The 25,173-nt window shown below is 53.2% G+C and overlaps 2 protein-coding genes across 2 annotated transcripts; one reads left to right on the forward strand and one right to left on the reverse strand.

Moving 5' to 3' along the window:
• Positions 1-1,373: 1,373 nt before the first annotated feature.
• On the reverse strand, positions 1,374-2,354 carry IUM83_07930 (WRKY transcription factor 19; the record flags this gene model as incomplete). Its single annotated transcript, XM_067932269.1, has 1 exon — positions 1,374-2,354. One exon carries the CDS (start codon positions 2,352-2,354, stop codon positions 1,374-1,376), a length of 981 nt encoding a protein of 326 aa, XP_067783010.1.
• A 3,031-nt stretch (positions 2,355-5,385) lies between these two features.
• Positions 5,386-6,903, forward strand: IUM83_07931 (WRKY transcription factor 19; the record flags this gene model as incomplete). The annotated part of the gene is made up of 2 exons (XM_067932270.1): positions 5,386-6,489; positions 6,658-6,903. The coding sequence occupies 2 exons, from the start codon at positions 5,386-5,388 to the stop codon at positions 6,901-6,903; spliced, it is 1,350 nt and encodes a 449-aa protein (XP_067783003.1).
• Between the last annotated feature and the right edge of the window lie 18,270 nt (positions 6,904-25,173).

Here is a 25,173-nt window from a genome sequence, read left to right on the forward strand (position 1 = left end):
TGTAATACATGTACCCGTCGCCCGCCGGGTGTTTCTGCGGCGAGTGCCGGGGAGCATTAGTTCCAGTCGCCCCCCATGTGCATGCATCGCCTTGCACTCCGATGGGCTGCGGCACTTAACAGGGCTCTGCAGCGATCTCACGAAGAAGCTGAAGGCCGGCCCGTCGGTGGCCCGCCGCGTTGATGCCGCCCGCGCTCTTGCAGGACGCGGCATCGTTGCGGCGCGCCGAGGACAGGCCAGGGACAGGCCCCGTTCTTCCGACCCCTGCCGGCCGGCGACCGTCGCCTTGTTGGCGAAGCCAGGTTTCGCGGCCTCGCGACGACGACCCCGCACAGGCGGCTTGTTGCTGCATGAGAATCCATCAGCTCGCCGTCAAGGCCATCACTGGTGGCGTCCTTGGCCGGCGTGTAGAGGCCGGCGCCCGCGGAGGTGAAGGGAGGTGGACACCTGCAGTCAACCGTGACGACGCCTACTGTACATGTACCGGCCTAGGCCGCTTCAGCCCGATGACAGATCGCCGAAGGTATCCAATCCACCGTTCCAGCCGGCGGCCTTGCGCTTCTCCCGCTTGCACTGCAACGCGTTGCACTGCAAGTCCCATCGGCGCTGATTGTTGCGGGGATGCGCGCGCACGCGTCGTTCGTCCAGCCGGCGAAAGTTTCCGGACCCGGAGCGGAGTCCAATGTGGCAAGCAGCGAGCGGCAAGTAAAGACGGCGGGTGGGTATGCTGCTGCAGTAGGGCGCGAGTCCTTCCTTGAGGCTATCGCCAGCGTCCGGGAAATCGTCGGAGTCCCACGCCGGCCTCGTCGATTTGCAATCGCCCACGATTCTCAGGCAGCCCCAACGCGGTGCGTGGTGCAATGCCTTGAAGGCCTTCAACTCGTCGTGAGTGATACGTTTGCTTCAAGCTTTTGCGGCTGGCGGGGTCAGCAGATCACGATGAACGCCATCTCGATTGCTGCGTCTACGTCCCCGGTTGCGTCCTTCGAGCGCCATGTGGCGACATCCTTATGAATTTTTCTTGTCGGATAAGGAGCTCGTCCGGCTGGCCAGGCCCTGGTGGTCGAGACCAGCCGGCGCTGGCACGCCACGGCTCAGCTGGCTGGCCGGCCTGGGGTTACCTCGCCTTGCCCTGGTCACCACTGCTACGCATGACAAGCCTGCGGCCAAGAATGTGATGGAAACAACAGAATGTGTAAAACGTCGGCGTTTCCATGACGCCGCTCGTCCGACATGTATTGGCATGGGCTGTGGGAGTTTAATATGTTCATGAACACGCCACGACTTTGCTGAACAATCCTCTCTCCTTAACTTAAAAAGTGTCTGCGCGTGGCGGGTCCTTCTCTCTTCCTCTTCTTCTCTCTTGTTCTCTTTTACTTGGCGAGCTTGCCGTTGTGCAGGTCGCAGAAGGCGCCCCGCCGGATCGTGTTGAAGCACATGTGGGCCTGGCACTTGCGGCCGCCGCCGTGCGAGAAGCACTTGCCGTTGCCCCGGTCCTTCTTGTCGCAGCCCTCCACACTGCAGGACCGCACGCCGCCGTGCAGGTAGCAGAAGCCGTTGCGCTGCGTGCCCTTCTCGCAGCCTTCGTGCATACACCTCTTGCCGCCTCCGTGGGCGCGGCAGAAGCCGCCACCCTGCGAGGACTTGGAGCAGCCCGTGAAGCTGCAGCGCGCGCCACCGCCGTGGCCCTTGCAGAGCCCGTTGGACTGCGCGCGCTTATCGCAGCCCTCCATGCGGCACGGCTTGCCCTTGATCCAGCGGCCGTCCTTGTTGAGGAAGGTGCCGGGCTTCCGCAGGCACGGGCCGTTCATAACCGGCCGACCGGTGGTGCCAATCAATGGCATGGCGTGCGGCCGCTGCTGCATCAGAGCGGTGAACGACGTCGGCTGAGGGACCTGAAGCTGCTGCTGCATGCGTCGCGGCATCGAGAAGGCCAGCGGGCTGAGCACGGGGATGGCCACGTTGAGGTTGCTGGCGGCGGCCTGCTCCGTGTTGAGGCTGCACATGATGGCGTCGATGAGGTCTTGGTCTCCGAACACCGAACTGAGTGACGTGCCGGCCTGGGTGCGAGGGGTGGGTACCGCGCTGCGGTTAGGCCGGAACTCGAAGGGCTCGAGCTCGCTGCGGAAGGAGCCGCCGGCGGGGGATTGCTGCTTCAGGCCGAACACACCGGCGGTTGGTGCCGGCTTGACCGGCAGGTCGGCAGGTGCCTGCTGCTGCTGCTGCTGCTGCTGGAGGTCGGGGCACGACGACATGGAGGCCGTGGAGGAAGAGGACGTGGAGCGGTTGTACACAGGCGGGAACATGGCGGAGTCAACGGGCGATTCAGGGGAGACCAGGCGCGGGTCGAACATGCTATAGGCTGCGGCGCTGCTTGGGTGGGGTACGAATGCCCTCGGAGAGAGCAAAGCGTGGGTATCTGTCGTGCTTAGCGCTCGATGGATTTGGAAATGGCACTGGCGAGTGACCGACACGGCCGCCGAGCTGTGTGAGCTGAGCTGACTGGGGTGGAGAGAACGGGGGGCTCGCGTGTAAACGAGGCTGGAGCAAGAGCGTGGCACGCTACGCTTTATGTGCGGCCCAGCCGGTGATCGTGTCTGTTGTGTCGCTTGATCCTAGAAAAACAGCAAGTGGCGCCCCCAGGTGGGGGCATCGGCACCTGCCGCGGCGCCATGTGAGCGGCAAAGGACCCACGACTGGATGCTGCTGATCCGTTGAGTGGCGGCACTGGCGCCAAGGCTCCGGTGGGCTCCTTCTTCTTCCTCGCCGTGCTGGCTGTACAGTATGGATTGAAGGTTTTTTTTGGCTGGTTGTGTGATTGCAAAAAAAAACAAATCCATGCCATGATCGCGGCGGAGAAAAAGGTCTTGAAATTTGTATGGAAAATGTTGCTGGTTTTTTAAACACGATGTGCGGCGAGGCCAGTCAGTTAAGGGCGGGGGATTCGTCACCGTGAGGGCGAACGGCGATCTCGCGGCATTTGCGCTTGATGTGAAGTGCGAATGGCAGGGAAAGGAGAGGGCAGTGCATGGGCTGTCCACTTGCCCTTATCTTCGAGGCCGGATTACTTTGTGGCGGCGCGGTGGATAAGAGTAAGGTGGAGCGGATCTTCCAACGACAAGACCGTCTCCGTTGTGGAAAGAGCATGGCGTTCAAGGCGCTGCGCTCGTGGGTTCCACGGTACCTGCCGAGATTGAATGTACCGGTCGAGCGCTGAAACTTGCGCCGAGTCCGACGCCAGGCTTCGCCGTGGCAGGCATGACGTGCATACGTGCGATCGTTGACGGTCACAGCTTGGAGTTGCATTGTGACATTACTCACGCTTGTTTGTGCACGTACACAGTCTCATATGCTATGCATGAGAAAGCCGCAGGGAAGGATGTTTTGGACTGGTGCAGTCCACTACATGTACGTAGGTACAAGGGCTGGAGGCGTCGTGTGTGCAGCTTGCACAAATGCTACAAGAATCTTACAGCATGGCTTTGCTGGTGAAGTCTCCCCAAGTGCAGACATGGCCCCGCGACTGAACTTCAAACGGGGGTCGTCGGAAACGCTACGCTAGTGCGCGGCAGATGGCCTCATCGGTCCAGTGCACAAGTCAAAATATAAGAAATGATATGTCTTCGGACAAGTTCATGGCGTCACCGTCACCGCCGAGCTGGCTGCAACAAACGGGCCTGGCAAGCAAAGATTGGTTGTCGCCCATCAAAACGCGGTGCACGGCAGCGCGCTGCGCCGGGCCGGGCCTGACAAAGTACTCACGCAACCGCCCGCGTTCAAGTTGAACGCGTCGGAGTCCGACTCGCAGGAGATTCGTGCGAAGTCGGTCCACGGCGTGTTGCCAATCGCTCGCCGAGCTGCACAAGAACTTGAAGAATATCCATGAGCACATCCACGTCCGAACACTTCCAACGTGGCATTTTTCGCCGGCCACTGGGACTGAACTCAAACTTGCCAACGTAGCACGCCGCGGAATCCGCACCAAGATGATCTCGACGAGCGCTCTCCCACCACGACTCGTGGTGGGCCGCCTCGAGTGCGGGATTGCTTAGCGCGCCTAGTGCGAGGGGCATCACGCAGGAGATCCCACGGGCGGATACTTGAAGTCGCCGATATAATATGCGGCCGTTACGCAGCAGCAGCAGCACCGAGACTCGGCCAGGACGCCGGACCACAAGCGCTGCTGCGTGAGTCGCTGTCCGAGAGGCGTGAGCGCTCGACGTCGATATCTCCGCCGAGCCAGCAGCAACCTGCCGTCAGCAGGGTGGACGACGCTCATGTCTACGACGCTCATCTGGTGCCACGGTGTCCTACACTTTCGCGACTAGGATCATCCTAGCCGGGAACACGCGCCATACGAGACGCATCATCACATGCGAGATCGCGTAACCACTGGTAGTTGCACTACACGCGTAGTGGCACAACATACTACATGTACAAGCTGTAGGGCCCACTCCACCGAGAACCCACTTGGCGCTGGCGGTGGTGGCGGCGATTACTACACGTAGAATCGCACGCTGACGTGTTCTCCACGGCGCCGCCACAAACAAGTCTTGGCGTGTCCGATACCGCGCCGACGCTGCCCAGCATCAACTCGTACCAGTAGTTGGCATGGAGCCTGGTCAACATCGGTTGGTCTGAGCGGTTCAGCCAAACGCAAAACGCGCGGCATCTGTCGGCGCTCCAGCTGGTAGACAGCATGCGAATCCATTATTATCGGTGTGATCAAGCGTAGCTCCGCGCTACGAGGTGCATGTCGTAGGGCACCATGCACACGGGCGACACCACCACGCGGCGCGATGCGCTGGTATCCCCCGAACAGGCGCAGCAGCAGCGCGAAGTGAATTCTGATCTGCGCCGCAACGACTCCGAGCAGCTCGACCGGCAAGTCGCTGAGTGGTAACTGAGCCCTTCACGGCCTCGCCAAACTTTGGTCCAGCAGACAAGCATTCACTTCGCCATGTGCTTGCTGCCAGCAGCTGGGCCGGCGTACTCTGAGTCCGACTTGCCACACCCACTGGTGGCCGCCGCGCGTCTCGAAGCGCCCCACTCCTTCTTCGCCTCCGCCCGCGAATTTCCTCGCGCGGACACGCACTCAGCAGCAGCAGCCTAGGCAGCGACGCCTCGCGCCGCAGCGCTGAGCCAAGCCAAGCCAAGCCAAGCCTTCGAGGAACCGCAGCAACGCCGGCAAAGTCTCTCCCGCCGGGGCGGACTGGAAACGAAAATCAGGTGAGCATTTCGGTTCGAGGTTTCTCACCGCCCAAGCACATACAAAGCGCCTAACGTTTGGCGATGTAGCCAAGCCCGATATTTTCGGGGGCAACTTCAACAGGAAACGGCCGCAGGTGCATCCTCCGCTGCGCTCTCCGAGCAGCGCCCAGCGCCATGGACGAGGTGGCATTTGTAGAATCTCTGTTCGCGCCCGAGATGCGGTCGGCCGTCGCCGCGTCCCCCTCGAGCCTCTTCCCGTCGCCGGCGCTGCCGGCCTGCGGCCGCGTCAAGGCGCTGCTGGCCGTGCCCACGCCGCCCGGCAGCGGCTCCGGCTGCGTCGTGCCGGCGCCGCCCAACTCGCTGCTGGGCGGGGGCATCGCGCTCTCGCAGCAGCTCACGCTGCAGCCGCCGGCGGCCGACGACGCGCCGCTCTTCGTGCGCCTGCACGAGGACGACGTGCTGAGCCAGATGCTGAGCGACCAGGACTTCCCGGACCTGCCCAAGGACGCGGCGCCCAAGCCGCCGGCCAACGCGCTGCTGCTGGAGCCGCTGGACCTGCCGCGGAGCGCGGCCGAGACGCTCAAGGACGCCTTCTACGGCGTGGCCGAGGCGCCGCCCATGCACTTTCAGGCCTTCCGCGCGCCGGCCCGCTGCGCGGCCGCCAGCGTCAACGTCAACGTCAACTTCGGCCCGCTGGACGCCGGCATGATGCCCGTGTTCCCCGTCAGCGGGCCGGCCTACTTCGGCCACGGCTACACAGCGGCCGGCTACCCGCCGCTGTCGCCGGCGTGGCTGCAGGACCAGGGCCCGGAGGCCTCGACGCCCAGCGGCAACAGCTTCCAGAGAGTGCACAGCATGAAGCCCATGGGCTTGTCGCCCATGATGGGCCAGCACCAGCCCAGCCCCGGGGCAGTAGACATGTATACCCCGCAGCATCCTGTGAGTCCAGGACTCTGGATCTCCTCGGTCAGAAACGCTCAGCAAGAAGCGGCCGAGGACCGCAAGCCCGCGGCTCTGCTGGACGCCATCAAGACGTCCGTGGAGCGGCCGCCCTTCTCGCTGACCATCTCGCCGCCGGCCTCGCTCACCAGCAAGGCGCTCAAGGAGCTCATTGTGTCGGCGGACTTCGCCACGCCGCCCCTAGTGTCGCGGCCGAAGAGGCCCAGGGCCATGAAGAGCGAGCCCGGCGTGGAGCCCAGGGCCAAAGCGGCCCGAACCACGTCGGCCTCGCCCGTGAGCCAGGAGAACCGCAGCGGCAACGTGGCCGGCAAGGCCAAGGTCACCAAGGGCAAGAAGTGCATCGAGGCCGGCTGCACCAGACGCGCCCAGTCCAACAGCCGCTGCAAGGCCCACGGCGGCGGCGCTAGATGTCAGTACGCCGGGCCTGGCGGCTGCAATCGAAGCTCACAAGGCGGGGGGTTTTGCCGCGCCCACGGTGGCGGCAAGCGCTGCGAGTTCCCGGGCTGCACGCGCGGCCAGCAGCGCAAAGGCCGCTGCTACGTCCACGGCGGCATCCGCAAGTGCCAGTACGGCGCATGTGAGAAGAAGGACCGCGGCAACGGCTTCTGCATCTCGCACGGAGGCGGCAAGCGCTGCGAGTACCCCGACTGCTCGCGAGCGGTGCGGCGCGGACTGCTGTGCCAGATCCACGAGGCTGCGCAGAAGGAGGCAGGAGAGGGCGTGGAGTTGTAGGTGTGAGATCCGTGTTGCAGTAGTAAGAGGCCGTGTACAATGAAGATATATTTTGCCTTATTGACGCTGTAGACGAATGGAAAGACTGTTGCTTCAACCTCGGTACGTGAAAAACTCATCAGTCGACGCTGACGTCAGGGAGATGCTAGCTAGAGGCGATAGATGCACGCCCCGACGCTTTGGGATCGCCAGCAGAGCGGTATGGCAGCAGCAATGCAAGGTTCTGGTAACACGCACGTAGTTTTAACTAGATGTAACTGCAAAGGCTTTGCCGTACGCATACTTTTGCCTGGTCACTTGCGGGCATGCCTGCACCCACAATATGCCTGCACCCAACGAATAGGGTTTACCGTACCATACACTGGTTCATTGCAACGCACCGCGTCAAAGCAAAACAGTGCAAAGATCATTGTATTGTATTAATGTTAGTAGCTACCAGCACCTCTTTCGCCGATGCGCCGCCTGGGGTTCCCTGAACCTGTTGATGACGACGTTCAACTCGCAGTTACGCGTGTATGGATACCTCAGCCTTGATTTAGTTTTGCTTAGCCAGCACTACGACAAGTCTACCTCCCACTTAATCAACTTCATTCCTCTTCTTCTCTGTGTTAATGCTAGTAGGAAAACGATAAACTTGAAGTTGGCTGATCATGTTTCGTTTTTACGCCAAAAAAATCGGAATTTGCCAACAAATTAGGTATGACAGGAACTATTAATGATTGTTGCAGGTACCATAAGAGTATGTTCAGTTCAATACGATGGTTGTATTACTGTATCCACTCCATACAAACTTCACGTCATGCGAAATTAACAATACCGTATCGCCCCTGTCCTAAGCGAAGTTTTGTCCTAAGCGAATTTTATTTTAGCCAATGAAAACAATGCATTGACACCGCATATCCGTAGTTAAAATTCCATGTTGACCAGCTAATTATAGGCTGCCACCAGCCATTCGGTCTCAGTGTTCAAAGTGCTATGGGTAGACCACGCACCACAGGAACCGGCAAAAAGCCAAAGCGCTACACCCGCGTTGCAGTCGACTATACGCACAAGCGCCGCCTTCTCGAATTCCTGGCTGCTGGCTATTCTGTAAACGAAGCTATTGCACACTTCTACCCAAATTGCAGCAGGCAAACAGGTTTGTAGTGATGATGATTATTCCAGCAGCTCCGACGATGAGTTTTTCTAGTTGCACAATACAACACATTACTTTGATGAGACTTAATTGCGAAGGTAACCAAGCGAGCTTGGACACGTAGCTCATTTGGGAAAGAGCACCGCGTCCAAGCTCGCTTGGTTACAATTCCCGCCGTGTCCATACTTTTTGATTCGTCCAAAATACCAAGAATTATTGTAACTTTTACTCTTTATCATTTAATTCTGAAACTTGGCAACAGATGTACCGTAAACTGCATACATTGCAGTTCGCTTAGGACAGGGGCGATGCGGTAGTATCACGAAAAGTGGCTATGAAAATACGGCCACATGTTTAATTTTATCATCTTCGAAAGCTACAATAAGATGTTGTCGTGGTTTTGGCAGAAATTGTTCGATCCGTTTGATAGCTTCTCCAGTGCAAGAGTCCCTGTCTACGACGCAGGAAGATCGGCGATTCCTAAAACTTATTATGTATATGGTGGTGCCCATGCAGGCCAAATTTAGATGCACGTAATGTGTTCCTTGATTTGGGATGAGCCTCCCATCGTTGATGGATTATAGCAATTCAAAACAATAATATAATCTCTGACACTTGTGTCCAATCATACGGAGAAAATAATATCGAGAGGTTATCTCCCTAGGGATAGGGGTTACTATATTTGGCTCCACTATACTTGAGAGACGGCGTCCCCTCCTGCCAGCAAACCGTCGGAGATCGCAAAAACGCTGTGACTATAAATTCAAAATTCATTGTTTGTGCTGGAGGGGTGTAATGGAGCCACCGGGGTTACAAGCCGATCTAGACGAGAGTGTTCATGCAACACTGGACCGGTGTCGAGAGGCATGACCAGCTAACGCGACCCGCGCATACGCCCCAAAGCACCGCGAGTTCAAGGCGTGGTGTGATCGTAAGGGCTTCCATGAAACCACACGCTACCAAGTCACTGCGGCCAAAAGGCATTTGTTTCTTCAAGAAGTGGAGGTCGATCGAGAAGTTGGAATTAACAATTCGAAACGCATGGTAGGCGTCGCGACTGTCGAGATGTATGTGAATGCAATCTCAGATTTATACAGCGATTAACAAAGCACGGGGTGCCAATACACAGCCACACTCACGCAGTAATCTTACCAAGGCACTACTGTTAACTCTAAAACGCGAGAAGCATGAAAAGAACAAGCGAGACTACGTAGATCGTGGACTCAGCTCCTTGCTAGACGGATACTGAACAACAGATGCTTTTGTTGCAATTTCGCGATGCTACATGAATTTAAAAACCGGTAGTGGCGTACGGAATCGGATGAGTCATTTCCTGTGCCATGTTTGCTTGCGGAGGAGAATCTGCGCGCAATTTGGAGCTGCCTTACCTGTTCAGCGTAGTTCGTGAACATGAGGGCTATTCTAAATGCCAAGCGCTTGTCATGGTCATGGAGAAGAGGGAAACAAACCAATATGGACGCCAAGAGTTTGGATCGTGTATTAGGCACCGCAATGTGGAGGTGTGTCCTTTAGGTGCTCTTGGATTGTTCTGAACCTGTGCCAAATTTTCTGGAGCCTGAACATGGGTACGACATTAAAGTACTGAAGTCGGGAAAAGTAGCTAAAGCCCCGATGACATATCGTGCACATTATGACGCTACCGTGAAAGCATTCAACGCTCTTGGCTTGCATACCAAGGCTAAGATACATACTGCACGAGGGGCTGGTTCCAGAATGGCTGTGCTGGCTGGAGCAACAGAGTCACAGATTAGACGCTTAGGTCGGTGGAATGCTGGCGCCATGGAAGGATGTTACCTTACACGTTTGCCGCGAGATGCCATGTGCTCACTTGCTGGCTTTCCCCTGGATCGGCGTACGTTCTTAGAACGTGATGTTCTAGTGCCGCCAGACTCGTTGCAGCTAGAGGTGTTTCCCTTCGTCGAAACCTTCATGGAAGTGTATACAATTAAGTCAGCTCCACACGTCTCAACGGGATGTTTCCTAGAGTTGTTGCTGTACCTTCGTATTCTCGTTCTACAAGATGCAGTACTTCTGCGTGAAGTACGTCCGGCACACACACTGTGGGCACACCCTCTTTGAATTGGTCCGTCGGCGTACATTGAGGGCCGTCAGTTCGCGATCTTGAAGGAAGCTTCGGCTTGACGTAGCACAACAGTGCTTTTGAGATGCGATACTTCTTCAGACGCACGCGAATCTTTGACCGTGTTCTGGCGATCACCAAACAACAAAATACAAGTCACGAACAAGCCGTATTAATCCTGGAATCATACAGACAGGAGGCTGATCATAACGCACTCAGTGAATGTCTCAAGGGTAGGCTCTAGTCACCACAACAGCATGGTCAGCCAGTTATTACACGCAACCAAAATCCAATGCAAACACTTACTGTGCTCCAGCGCCCCCCCCCCTTCAGTGCGACGCGGCGGTCTCTGTCGTCCTCCTTCAGCTGACCGCGCTGCCGTCCAGGTCTTCACCCCTTCGGCGCGACGCGACGGTCACCGTCGTCCTTCTGCACTTGGCCGTGCCGCGTCCTGGCCATAGACCATTTGAGTTGTCTCTCCGCTAATTTTTTGGTTTTAAGTAATTTTGTTGTAGGCAAATAGTACCGCGGGTAGCCTGAAATTTTCGGATATGCGAAGTTATTTGCAATTTCTGACTTCAGATAGTCAAGTTATCGTAAGGACAGGGCGGAGACGAAGCAGGGACGAGGTGGAGACGACATTTCCTGTCTGCTTCCGATAATGATAGGTAGCAAAATCTTGTCTGCGTTTGTTGTGCTCGTACTTCATAGGGTATATTTGGTGTTCGTGACGTTTGAGGGCGGTGTGGGGAAGGACGCCAGGGAGGCGGTGGATATCGCAAGCCAAGTCAAGGGTGTGAAGAACAATGTAGTAACTGAGAAGACAACGACGATGTACCCGCGTAACATCAGTCGCTACTTGTAGTCGCTTTATACGAACATAAGAAATGTATTGAGTGACGCGTTGCTGCAGGAAGCTGATCCTGAGCATGGCAGTACAGATGTCATCGAAGCGTCTTCTTCTGTTCATGAATGACAACCTATTGGTACCACACATAGATGACGATCTACATCAAGCTGAAAATTTCGATGGCCTCTCTGATGAAGGAAGAATTGTCTACTCACTTTAGCTCAATTTGCACCTACTCGTTAGACGCTAATTGATATCGTGCACTACAAAATTGTGGTATTACAGCGCTGGTAGAGTAAATTCGTGGGGTGCTGGACTAGGTCAACAAATCCATCGACACTCTCCACAACACGCCAACAGCAGTGTTGTTGAACCAGCTGCAACTGTTTGCAGCTAGCAACAGAGCACTAACCTCATTCGTAGTAGATCCCGCCTTACACGAGTGCCATCAGATTTTGACATTCCAAGTATGGCATTGGAATGGGCTTGGGGGTGCTGGTGTTGTTAAGATTTAAGCGCACACGTTGGCCCATACCGCAATCTGCAGTGGCAGGACTTTTCACGCAGCAAAATTCGTACGAGACTGTCGCATTATCAATACATAATGCAGGAAATTGAGAATAAAATAGATCGGATAATCAGGATTGAACACCTCACCATCGATCAGGCTGTACCGGTGCTGCGTGCTGTGCTGAAGTTAACAGAGATTTAGCCTAGGTACACGGCACAGCAAACCAGAGGACGAGTGGTAAATGACAGGCCCATTCACCATTTACTCACGTTTATGCAGCTGGTCGTACGGGATTCATGGGTAGGCTGTACTGCCCTTGCCGCTGTTAGTCCAGCACGCTCGGCCCGTAGTCTTTGAACATGCTCGGTTTTGAGAATGTTGCTCATGGTTACCTGTGTTGACGCGAATGACAGGCAGAGGTCCAGCTTGGCCAAGCTGCCCACACCGTGGTGCAGTGCGCCTGCTCCACGGCCAAGTTACTGTCCGCATGGCAGCACGACGCTGAGTGGTCGCGGAGCTGCTGGGGACTGCGGGCAGATCCTGTACTTATACCTGTATCGCCTGTGCCTGGGTTGCACCTTAGCCTGCTCCGTGGTTGCCGCCTGGCCTCTGTGGTGCAGTATCCGCGCTGATTGTGATCGGAACTAGACGTGATAGGGGCGTGCAGTAATGGCGTTTGTGTTTCACTGTTTTGACTAGGCGCAGACAAATTCGTAAGTCGTTCGGAATATACCCCAAACAACGGTGGTTTTGTATTGATGCCACGAGATGGTTATACGGATTTGTCTGCGCAGAACGCAGAAGAAATGCAAAAGAAACAAAAGCCTTCTCAGGCGCATACCAATTCAGGACAATGACCAATGCATCATTCGATACTCTGAAACTCGCACCACCAGCCATCCCAACCACCACAGTGTACTTAACACCGGTCCGCAGCGCCATCAACCCTTCATTTCGCATTGGTATCAATATGATGGACTTTCCCTGTCTCCCGTGAAATACGAGTCAGTACGTATGCACCGTTTTCTTCAAGCCCATACTTGATATCAACGATGATCCCACTGGGTTCCACCTGTGCCGTTGCTGAGTCCGCCAGATGCAAGACTATAAGCGGGGAACGGTAAACCTGATGGACCACAACACGATGCAGCACCCCGCCTATGAGACGTGAAAATGTTGGAGACAAACGTCTTGCTTGCGGTGGGAGACAACTGCTCAGTGGACGGCAAGGGTGGCTGCCAATACGGGGATACCTATGGTAGGTTGCGTCAGTCACCGACTCAGTTTTACTCTGGGTCGGTATTTGAACGACTACTCAGACATCCTGAACAAGACCATGAGCTTGCTGAAGGCGTTGAGAAAGCCTAATAACTCTGTCAAGCTGAGGTACGCAAAACAATAGAATTAGTGATACACAAATTCCATTTTTTTGGCATTGGGTATAACGATTTTCTTGCGTTGCAATTTACCAAATGTGTTTTATAGGCGGTGGTCTTCGCTGAGACTTCTTGCGCAAGATGGCGGGAAGGGCGGCAGCAGATTGGTCCACCAGAGTCCGTAGCTCTGTCAGCGCCGACATCTCATCTAGATTACCCCTGTGCTGCCTCCTGCTGGTTGGCTAGCTCGAGCGACTATCAGATGTAAACCCCAGGCTTGGGCCGGATTAAGTTCACTCGCTCTGATCTCGGAACCTACCCTCGCGGAAACACGGACCAATCGAGAAGGCCCACCTTGATAAAGCGTTAGCTTATGTACGGTGTTGTGCTAGTTCCATAACGAGAAGCCCATCGGCGGACGGAGACCTAGCTCAGTGCGACTTCCGGACGATCCCTCTCGAGGGGATCGCGCAATGAGAAGGGGTTTACGCCATAACGTCAGCTGCACCACATACGTGCTGTGCTGGGGGGTTATCGCTTTACTAGCTCCCTAAACCCTGTAGACAGCGGGCAGAAAAAATGAATCCCACCCCGCGTTTCTGTACTTGAACGTTAAGCGTCTCGATCTAGATATACATGTCGAAGTCATGGTCAAAAAACGCAGGGCCCATAAATGCTTGTGCTGGAATCTGGTTGGAAAAAAAAGCTTCTACCAATCACCATCGCCTAATTTCCACATTCCATCAATCAGCTACGGTTACATCGCATTCATTTATTTTGTTCGTATCCTCTACACGAGTCGCTTCCTCACTCCATATCCTGTCCACTCAACTATTTCACAAGATTGATCCTGGCCACAGCAGGGCGGCATGAGCACTCACATGATCTGCGAGGAAGGGTGATCCGCAAATGGTAGTAGAAGCTCAGTACAGAGAAGATGCGAGCACCTTGACATCCCTCGATGGAGTGCCAGGACCACAATCGATAACTTCAATAAAAATGGGCATTGCAAGTCCCATCCGCTGACGGACTGATCCCGCAAGACCGACCCACCCATGACTCGATCGAAGGATGCTGAGGGTCATCGAAAATAATCGCTTCATGGTTGCGGCTCGGGTTGCCGCACAGTTCTATGATGAGACTAGTGTAGCTGTGTCTTCGTTTCTTGTGCATGTTCGAATCCGCGGTCACGGTCGTTCCGCACGGAAGAAACCATTTTTGAACCCTGTGACTAGCCTAGGCGAAGCAATTCGGAAGAATGAACTCCCAGTTTTAGTGCCGAGTTCTCTTATGTGATGGTACGTCGGTAGTGCTACACGGAACTCCCGATCTGGTTTTGGTTTGGCGGCGGCCAAATGAGGCCGTTAATTCTTGCTGTGGGATCCCCCCTTCAAGTTCAGCTGGAAGTCGTTCATGGCCTGGAGTTCCATTACAGCTGATGGTGTCGTAACGGTGTATTTGTGCGAGCGGACAGTGCGGGAATCTACTATCGATTGTTGTTATGCCAAGCGGTCCCCGTCACCAAGCCGTTTCTAGTTCTAAACCTTGTTCGTCCAAGACAACGCACCAGCGCACACAGCAAACCTCATGAGCAAATGTCTACGAGAGCTAAAACTTATTTCACTGGAGCATTATCCACAACGCCCGGATCTGAACCCCATAGAAAATTTGTGCTACATCATGAAAAGAGAGCTATTCCGACACCCGGCGAAGACGATATATGACCTTTTGAAGAATCCGCTGGATATTTGGAGAAACATTGACGCCAACGGCACTCGAACGGGTGTCTTAGCAATGCCGAAAAGACTAGAGGCTGTTCGTCGAGCTAGAGGATGCTACATAAGGTACAATGGAGTAATATACATTATTTTGCGTGATCCGGGGTTGGGCGTAATTTTTTTATCCACTGTATATGAATTTTAGTGTGGAATCTATGAATTTGAAGGTGGTTTACTGGTTTCAAGTTGAAATTAATGTATCAGCGTGTTCCATGTATATATAACATCTTGGTGGTAGTTCCGTGGTACACGGAGTTCCGTGTAAACTCTCAAGGATGGACATGGTGGAACCTCGTGAGGGAAAATCACGTCAATTATCTCCGCAAACCCGGTGAGCTCGATGAACCAGCTTTGCCGTCGTCATGGTGGTCTTGACCAAAACCCGAGTACTCTTCTCCTTGAGCTGCTTCTATTCTAACACACGGAGCTCCGGCTGTTCACTCATAAGGCGTATCTCCACATTGTCGGAATAATGTTGGCCGAGTTTGTCGCCATATCAAGGGTGACTACGAGTACGAATACACGACCGAATATTTTCACATATACTTCAAAGGCCCCACCCCAACATGGGCAAGGTTACGTTTGCCAAGTTAGACGGAAGGAACTTCCAGATTATGGTTTGCTATTTAACTTCCGCACTCTTTTTGCACGGGGGCCCTTCATTTGGTTGTGATGTCCTCTGTTTATTCAAGCACTGCATATCAGCCATAAAAGGACTGCGGCGACCGAGAATCGCTGCGGCTAAATGACCTTCCGAGCCAACGGCAACTCGAACCGGAGGTACGCGAGTGATGCGGGTTGCTTGAACGTCGCGGTTGTTCTGATGCGGGCGAGACACGTAGGATGTAGTCTCGCAGCTCGAGCTTGTAGGTATCCGAAGCCAAAGTGCCGATAATCGGGTAGGGTAAAACGTAGCGAGTCATGGGTTTGTGTTTACCGTCTTTACCAAAGTGTGCGAGATCCAGGTGCTTAGTATGCAAAAGTATAGGATCACCAACGGCAAATTCAACCTGACGCGGTTGTGATCGTTTGCGTAGCGTCGGTTCAATTGATCTGTTGTCATGGCATCCTGAGCTCGGACAAGTATGGCGTGCTGATGAGTCGCAAAACGTAACGCACGGGTGGGCCTTGACGCTGGAACGCAACGGATCGAGGTTGACATCCCATACCCGCCATGAAGGGCACCATGTCAATAGGAACTATGAACGCTGGGGTTGTATGCGAATTCAGCGAATGGTAGAAATTGGTCCCCATCAGTGTGGTACGGATTAATCAAGTACCGCAGGTACTCGTTGACAATCAGCATCGTTTTTTCCGCGTGTCCATCGGTCGAAAGCTTGAACGCGGTACTGGGGTTTTGTCGCGTACCTTCCAGGTGCACGACCTGCTGCCAGATCTTAGAAGTAAACTTCATGTCATGATCTGGCGTGCTTGATAGTGGAAACCCGCGTAGACATTGTGAAAATCGCAAAACAATCGAGCTGTGCCTTCGGCTAAAACTGCTTCCGTTGCCGGTAAGAAGTGTGCTCTCTTGGTAAGACGATCTACGATTACCACAACGGTGTCGTGGCCGTCTGCAGTGGTAGGTAGTGTTCCCTCGAAGTCCGTGCTAATGTCGTGCCATCGTCCATCAGGAATTTCTAGCGGGTGCAGGTGAGCTGGCGCTGTTCGCAGGAAGAAACGTTCTTGGCCACCGTTGTCAACAACCTCGTTGATAATATTTGGCAAGGAGAAGGAGTTAAGTTTTGGCTTATCCTGAGTGTCCTTTAGGCAGCCCGTCATGTTCTCCATAGCAAAATTCATTTGCAGCTCGGCGACATCCGGAATAGAGAGGAGTCGTGGGGGCGCTTGTGTGAATTTGGAGGGAGGGGAAACAGCGCAACGGGAAGTTAGAAGCGTCGCGTGTCCGCTTCGTTTCCCGCGCCGATATCGCGAATAACCAGGCTGAAGATGGTATCAGACGCGTAATGCTGACGACACAAACTAGGATTTCGAGAGGTGCGGCTCGAGGGGGGGGCAAACTGCCAGGTTCCGCGTCAGTTGTTGACATAATGGACTGAATTAGCGCAGAAAGCAGCGTCCCAATCCGGTCGTCGCGCCATAGCGCCTGTCACCACGTTGGTTGCACCAGCAACCCAGCGAAATAGAGGCTGAAAGAGGGCTAACTCATTTAACCAACACGGGAGGCGTTGCAAACAGATTTGCTGCTTTAGTATATTCTTCATAGCGTGATGGTCGGTGTTGATAAAGAACTGTTTGTTGATCAGATAGACCACCCAGGTTCTCATAGCATGCTATGCTGCTAGCAGTCCCTTTTCGCGTGTGGGTAAACCTGTCCGGTGCACGATAATTCAAGGTCGCCATTGGCCTTGATCCGTTCCGACCTATCGTCTGCGAGCTGAAATAGATACCCGCCGGCAGCAAAGTAAGATCAAAAGGTTTGGCGACGCCTGGGTGAGCGTGGACCGGAGGCATAGTAAGTTTGCTATTGAATGCTGTAAAACCTTTGCTCCTTGAACTGTACTTCATCGCATGGCCTCTTGGCCTTACTATATCCGTTGACAGAGCAATGCGATCGACAATTCCGCCGCTGAAGTGCATCACATTCACGCATGCGCTATAGAAAGACTGTAGATCGGGCTTGATTGTAGAGAGAGGTCAATTGCGAATGGTCTCAGACTTGGCGGGATCCATCTGAACGCTGTCACGCCCAATAAAGTTCCCTAATCAAGAAAACTCGGGAGCGCAAAACGTTCTCTCGATGTTGATGTACAGTTGCTTATCAGCGCACCGTTGCAGGCCTTTCTCGAGCAGCGATATGTTCGTCCACCGCATTGGTCGGTGAGTAAACTAACCAATCGTCGAAGTAGGTATTGCCGAAATCGCCGTAGTCAGCGAAGATTGACTGTAGGAGCCTATTGAAGCAGGATGTGTTGTTCGTCTCCCCACTGGCGTGGCTCGATATTCGAAGAGATCCTCTGAAGGTGTAGGGTAGCGACGCTTCACGTAGTTTCACCTGAAAAAATTCAGAGCAGACTCATCGAGGAGAACAGACGACCACGAGCCATGTCACGGAGGATAGCGTCTTTTCGAGGAATCATGTTCGCAGGGACCCGCGCCTTGGTATTTAGGCATTTCAAATCATGGACGATGCGCTATTCTCCGTTTTCCTTGCGCGCGCAGACGGTCGGAGAGCAGTAGGGCGAAGAGGAGGATCGTATGATACTGACTCGGAGCATCTGTATTGCCTGTGCCGGGATCGTCGTTTTCTGCTCCACTAACAGTAGGAATTGCTTGCGATGCACAGTAATTTGAGTCCGCCACCTCGGTAGTCGCGTGCAAAGCATTTTGATGCGACGGCGGACATCCTGTAAATCTGATCGAAAACCGCAGGGCCCCGAATTGCTGCAACAGAGGTCATACCCGATCCCCATCGGGTTTCGTCCAGGCTGCGTCTGCCTTACCCTCGGATGAGTTATTGGTCGTAGCGAAGCACATTCATTGGCAGATTAGCGAAGAAGCTTCAGTAACTTTCGTGTATCAACTACGCATTTTGCACCGTATTCTCCGTGGTCTCCAGTTGAAGGTAATAATATCGAATGTCATCTCCGGTGCGTCGCCGTGCCGGATTGGATACGCGGCGTTCTCCGACTATGCGAGGATTATTTGTAGATACACAGGGGTGGAACGAAATAGCGGTGTTGGTCGCGTTGCGGTGCACGGGCGACTGACACGAGATATTGTGAGCTGCACAGTCGATGATCGGATTAACCCCCACCAGCCAGGACATACCAAGCAGAATAGCGTGGTCTTCCGAGGTCTTCACTACGATCACGCGCGTTTGGTAGACATGACAGTTGGATGTTGCAGTGGAAATGGTAGACTCCCGGCGAGGCGCAAAGCAGTGCTTACCTGCACCCTGAACAATCTTAGGAGGTGATTGTCGCTCGACAACGCGACGACCGAGTTGTTTGGCGAGCGCCAGAGTAATTGCGCTGAATGAAGAGCCGGAGTCAATAAACATTGAGACCTCATGACCATTTGCATGGACCAGTTGGGCTAGGCAACCATATAATTTGAGAGTCACAGATTTGGTCTTGACGTGGGGTCAAATCGTTTCGAGTTCCGTGGCTCGCCATCCTACTGTGTGGTGGGGAGTAGCGACGGCGTTATCGGCGGTGCGCTAGCCGGCCGGAACACCTCGTTTTTAGGCTAGAACAAACATACAGAGTAAAACGCGACCATGTGGGTACCAAGTAAGGATCAGCGTTTGATCCGACGCAAAGAACGTCTCACCAAACTATCGTCCTTGGTCACTTGGATAAGCACAGTTGAAAAGAAAATAAAGGCGTGGCCGTCTGTGAGTCTTATCATTTTGAATGATTTTCACCCGCGGAGCAGACCTCATTCTCATTCCTGCACGCATCCGACGCCGTGGCACCCACAACATCCAAGATGAAGGAAAAGAGCTACACACTGAGCGAGCTGAACAGTACCTCTACGTGCTGGTTTTATACAAATTACATGTCATTCCCACTAACACTATAAAATACTGTAGGAATGCTTGATTTGGTTGAACAAATGCTGTCCTTTGGAAGTGATCAGTGGGAAATCCTGCTGCCTGCTACAACACTCACATACCAAGCGGTCAATCGTAGTGCGGTGGTGATAGTCTCAGCCGTAAGTTCAAGAAACTCTACACAGCTCAATTGCAATAAAGGCAATGCATTCGGATGTCGACCTCGACGAGAACAGCGACCAAGATGGCGGGTTGGATAGCGATGGTGTCGATGTTCCGGACGGTGTCATTGCTGCAGTTGAAGCAGCTGCCGAGGAAACAAATCTGCGTAACTGCGCCCCACAGGCCCCAAGCACCAGCCGCAAATGACACCTCTTCGGGTCAAACCACTAGCGCAACAGCATCAGCACTGGTTGCCACGTCACCCGCTGGGTCGGGTCCATCGGACCTCGCTGCATTGTCGAAGCAACTAGCCCAAAACCAGAACAAACGCAATTCAACCAACGGTGGATTGCTAAGTCAAACTGCCCAACGTCGTCGCCCGATTGACACTGCAATTGACAATTGGTGTATGACATTTTTTGGAAGTCTCCCAGTGGTCACGTACGAGGGGAGTCGCCAACTGCCGTCTTGAAGCGTAGACCTGTCACTTCAGTTAAGTTAGCCTCCATTAACAAATCTACACGTTAACAACCTCCAAGCACCGACCTTCCTTACTTCAACCTCCGTTACCTCCGTCTACCTCCAGCATACACAATTCAAGTAAAACCATTCGAGGGATGCTTGTGAGCCAATTTGGGCTCGCAAAGAGCATGAACGAAATCCGCTTACCTGCCCCTGTTGCTCAAGGGCTAAACCTTGGGCTCAACGCTCCAGGCCTTACCGGATTTGCAGTGCGTCTAAATCACCACTGCTCCGATCAGAGCGCCCGGCGTGACGTTCAAGCAGCCCAGCATTCATCACAGCAGCATGGGACCACAACGAGTCCAGAATTTGCACCAAGTATCCCGCGAAAAACGTAGCGTTCACGTACTAATGAACGCTCGAGTGTTGACCTACAGGTTAGTGACCTGGTCCCGCATCGACACCACAGCCAGACTTCAAGCCCAGACCCCATTCATCATCGCGTGGGCATCCACGGGACCCAAAGTTGACAGCTACCCGAGTCCTACCGGCATTTGTGTCGAGCTGGATTGTGGTTCGAGGTGAACCTGCCTCGACTGTTTTCAGCCCAACACCATCACAAGCCGGTGTTGTGGCTGTTTGTCGATCGCTTTCTCCACCCTGACTACTGCCACCTATCGAACGCGGGCATTGGGAACAGACACGCAGCATTTGCATTTTGCAAGAAATGAAAGTTGACAACATATTTTGTGACGTCAAACCACAACGTTTCAAAGCACATACGCAAGGCTGAGATGATCTAGTACAAAGAATGACATCGTCAACTAAAAGAAACAAAATTGGCACGCGTTCTCACATCGTTATTCGATGACGTTGCTGACAAAACCCGAAAAATCATTCCTGAGCAGCAAGAGCATGTGAAAATAGTGCTGGTTCGCTGGATTTCGGGGCACTTTAGGCCACTTGTTCTGGTAGAAGACGAATGATTTCTCGAGTTCGTGTCCTACATTGCACTCAACATGGGAAAGTAAGCGTGAGTATTCCAAAAGGGAACCAATTGCGAGGCTGCATTGTGCTTTTTGCTAGTGATTTGAGAGCGGAAGTTCGCGACGATATTATCAAGGCATGCACTTTCTTTTCGGTTACAAGTGATTTCTGGACCGCTCAATGCCCGCAGTTAAATCTATTTTAAGATTCACTACGTGACTGATAAATTCGCACTTCGAAACTGAACGTTGGAGGTAATGGAGATCCCTGGTATTCACTGACGTGAAATTATTGCAGTGAAGCTGACGGAGGTGCTGGGTAAGTGGGGGCTACCTAAGGTAAAATGTAGCAGAGTCGTTCATGATTCAGGCTCCAATATGACAAATGCAGCTGAACGTTTACGCTTTAAAAATGCACCGTGCCTTGCTCACGAGCTACATATAGTCGTTTCGCGGGCGTTAAGAAATCCTCCGGGGCGCAACGCCGAGCACGGGCATCGTTTGTCGACAAGGAGCAAGACTCAATTTCGTCGGAGAACGGAGATGATGATGGGCTCAGCGAAAATGACACGGAGCGACTTGACACGGAGCGACTTTATGATCTTGCGATTGACGAGATCCTGATGTTACAGGTGCTGAACTGCTGGAGATGGAGAAAACCCCAATGGCTACCATGCGCGAAATTGTTCAGTCGGTTCGCTCCTTGTCCGTACATTTTAGAAGGGCTTCGAGAGCGCATAATCGCTTACCGGTATCCGAAAAAAAGGTGACCCGAATACGGTGGTCAACACGATTGTAGATTGTCCCAACTCGCTGGAACAGTTGCTTTGATATGCTACAGCGGTCAACTAAGCTGCAAGGAGCATTGATGTTTTTCAGCACTTGCATTCGCTGGAAGGCGTCAGGACCAGCATGTCCTCTTCAAAGTGTACGTCTTCCTCGGCACACTTGGCAAAGAGTGTGGCCGCCAAGTTGGTGATGGGCCACTTCACTCCCCCCCCACATCCACCATTTTTGAGTTCATAGCAAAGCCGATCTGCATGGTTGAGTTTGTTAGTCCTTCGTCTACTTATTCCCACTGATGTGGTGATAACTGGGAGTTGATCCACCCGTTTTCAGCTTCGGCGTCTATTTTTCCTTCTCGAATAAGCTCCCATTCCACGCCAACGTCTTGGCTCGCATCTGGGACCGTGCTAGTCCTCATTCGTTTTCCCCCACGCGTCGGTAATCGGATTCTCAAGGTGTCCGCAGCACGTCCATGCGGCAGGACCTCTACCCGGTCCTCCCAAATGCTCGCAACGTATCCACGTTACTATCCCGCCGTTCGGTCTCTCCCCGCGTTCGCGTAGCGACCATGCTGCTCCTGCTCCCTCCACTACCGCTCGACTTGCTACGCTCTCGCAGTACACCCGTGCTGTTGTTTGTCCATCATGTCTCCTTGACGGTTCGCCCGCTACATTTTCGAAGTCAAAAATAGTTTTCACTAGTTTCGCCGAAGAGGCACCTGCTCCGAGGTTCCTCCGGACATTCCCGCTTCGAGCACACCGACTCAAATTACAAAGTGTGATTTGAACTCTACTGTAGTAAGCGCCAAATGTATGACGGAAGGATACCGCTCGATGAGAAGTCCGGCCCGGCAGCGGTAGTGCGAAATCTATGCCACGTCTTCGGAAACTGCAGGCTCCAACCAACACCTACAAAGACACGCGAAGCCAACGCTAATCATCCTGCAGTTCAGGCCGATGAGTGGAGATCGGGAGGCGTTGGTAAGGCTAAAAACGCCACCAACGTGCTTGCAAGGTATGCTCAGTGCTCAAGAAGGACGGGGAAGCACGTGTCGGCGAGCCAACCTTGTTTTGTGGTGTATGCAAGCTAAAGACGGCGTCCAAAACCGCTCTGGCAGCTCGAGTGTTTCTCTGTAACAAGGGGAAGCACTCAAGCAACAGTGTGGTAGCGTCGTTCTTCGAGATCTGACACAAGCATTAGAAAGACGGTTCGTTGATTCCTCAATCACGGTACAAACGCAAGATTCGAGCCCGAAAGACTAAGAAACGTACCGGTGGCAATGCTGGCGATGGAGGGTCCTCGGGCGAATCCAGCAATGAAGGGAGAGGTGACATTTCGTCTCAGCACAACCGTGCGCGTAACGCTGACGGCGACTAGTCGGTCTCTGACTCTTTTTCTACTTGCATCGAATATACTTGTTGTTGGTGCATTTCCATCTGTTACTTTCTCTGACATGTCACCAGAATCCTGCATTTTCTTCCGTACTATTTATATATTTGTTGTGCAGACTATGTACGATACGGATGAAATCGTGTCTTGAATAAGACACTTTTGCAAGACAGAGACACGATAGCACATATAGGGGTGGGGTGAACCTGCTTTGCTACAGACACGATGAAATTTTATAAGGTTACAGTATGGAAGCAAATCATATTGCTAAACCTTAACATGTGTAGGGATACGTGAGATGGTGAGAACCAAAAGGCTTCGGTTTAGGATCAGACATCCGAATTTCGGTTTAAGATCGGGAAATGACCGGTATAGGTGACACTTAGTGTCGGTGGTCGCTGGCTCGGCGTTCAATTTGCAACAGGCAAAGACAGACACAGGTGCCGGTAGCTTCGGCGTGGAGCATGCGATGGCGGGCCCAGGGACCCAGGTCGACATCTTCGGTGAGCAGTCGTCGTTAGCGGCTGCAGGCACTGCGGCGTCGGAGCCCCGCCAGGAGCGCACGACGCACTTCTACCTAGGCTACAAATACACGCGCTCGTGGGCATCGTCACGGAAAATCTCCTTCCGTTGCTCTAAGTCTCGATCTGCGCATGGATTGCATGGGCTACTCCAGTGTGCGCCCGCGCACGCCCCGAAATTAGAATGTCGCTAGCGGCATTGCTGACGTCCAGGAAGACATGAATGCGATGGCTCGAGATGTCTGGAATAAGCTTTCGAACCCCAAGCATAAGGACTGGTTTGGCAATGGACTGTCTGCGTGTATTTTTGAAACCATTTTCGACGGTGTCAGCAATGAAAGGTGCTCAAGAATATATTACCCTACCGCTGATTATGTCAGCTGTTGACGCCATCGGGGCTGCCCTTGAAAACAGGCACGCTTTGTCAGCAAGCTAACGGTGCTTGGAGCGAAGCGTATGTCGATGAAGTCCGGTGTTGATGATGGAATGCCAACGCATCATTCTTCGAGTGTTCAAGGAGCGATTTGACAAGCTTAAGTCCATTGACATTGATTGAATTGCTTACTTGGACGCCCGTGTAGCGAAACCAATGAGTCATGTGGAGTCTTCGTAGGTCGAAGCAACCCGCAAAACGTTTTTAAGGCTGTCATGGACTTGGCCGATATTGCTACAGTCGAGTCAAACTCTGAGAGATGGGAGAGAGGGCCTTTAACTAGCCCTGATCCAATCTCAGATCGCATGTTCGGGCACCGCGAGCCACAAAACCTATCCCCGACCGAGACGACGTGCAATTACTAAAATGTTAAGTACCGAGAGGCTGTAAAAGAAAGGGGGGGGCGTCGAAAGGCGGGAGTGGGCGTTGGTACTCGTGTAGACGGCCCAGACGCTTGAGGTAGTCGTTGCGGTTACGGTAAGCTTTCTTTTGTTTAGCTAGCTCTTAACGCTGTTAAACAAACTGCACACCGCACGCGAACACCTTGTTCTGGTGGCGTTTCGTGATTTCATGCGTCGCTAAACGCTTCTTACATTTGGGGCAAGTCTTGGAGGGACGCCATTTCTCAACTGAGCTTAAAAATAATTTAAGTTATCAGAAAAATTTATAATACTCTAAAGGTAGAAGTCCCGCGAGATGGATCAATTTTTGGATCAAAACTATCTAGTAATTAGAGTATTCGCTATTATAATACATATTAGTCTAATTCCTCGATTAAAGCATTGATCCGGTTGATCCACAAAAAATACTTAAGTATCTCGAAGCTGGAGTCTTGACTAGGACTAGCTTGAAATGTGAAGTCTTATCAATATGAAGGCGCAGGCAGCGCTGAGTTAGAGCTGACTGTGGCTACTTGGAGCTAAAGATGTAGTTATTCTTGCGCAGACGAGTTTTGAGGCATAGCGTGTCCTTGATGCCTCGCGTAAGTTTCTTGTCTGAGTGGAACTGTGCTGAGTGGATTATTGTCTACGATTGCGCAGGCACGAGCTATATTCGTGGCATAGACTAAATGACTGCAATGTACCTCACCAAAACCTAAAATAAAAAACTATCACCCTAGATGCCGTATTCAATTGAACGGACAGCACTATTCCAGTGACGACGCCCAGCCCATTGGTGTGCCAGTTAACTGCGGGTTGCAGTGGCGTGATGTCTGTCTTATGGAGCCATTCGCCAGTCCTCTAAACATCGAGGTCATTCC

This window comes from Phytophthora cinnamomi (assembly GCF_018691715.1).
Source record: "Phytophthora cinnamomi strain GKB4 chromosome Unknown Contig102, whole genome shotgun sequence".
In the NCBI taxonomy this organism is placed as follows: domain Eukaryota; phylum Oomycota; class Peronosporomycetes; order Peronosporales; family Peronosporaceae; genus Phytophthora; species Phytophthora cinnamomi.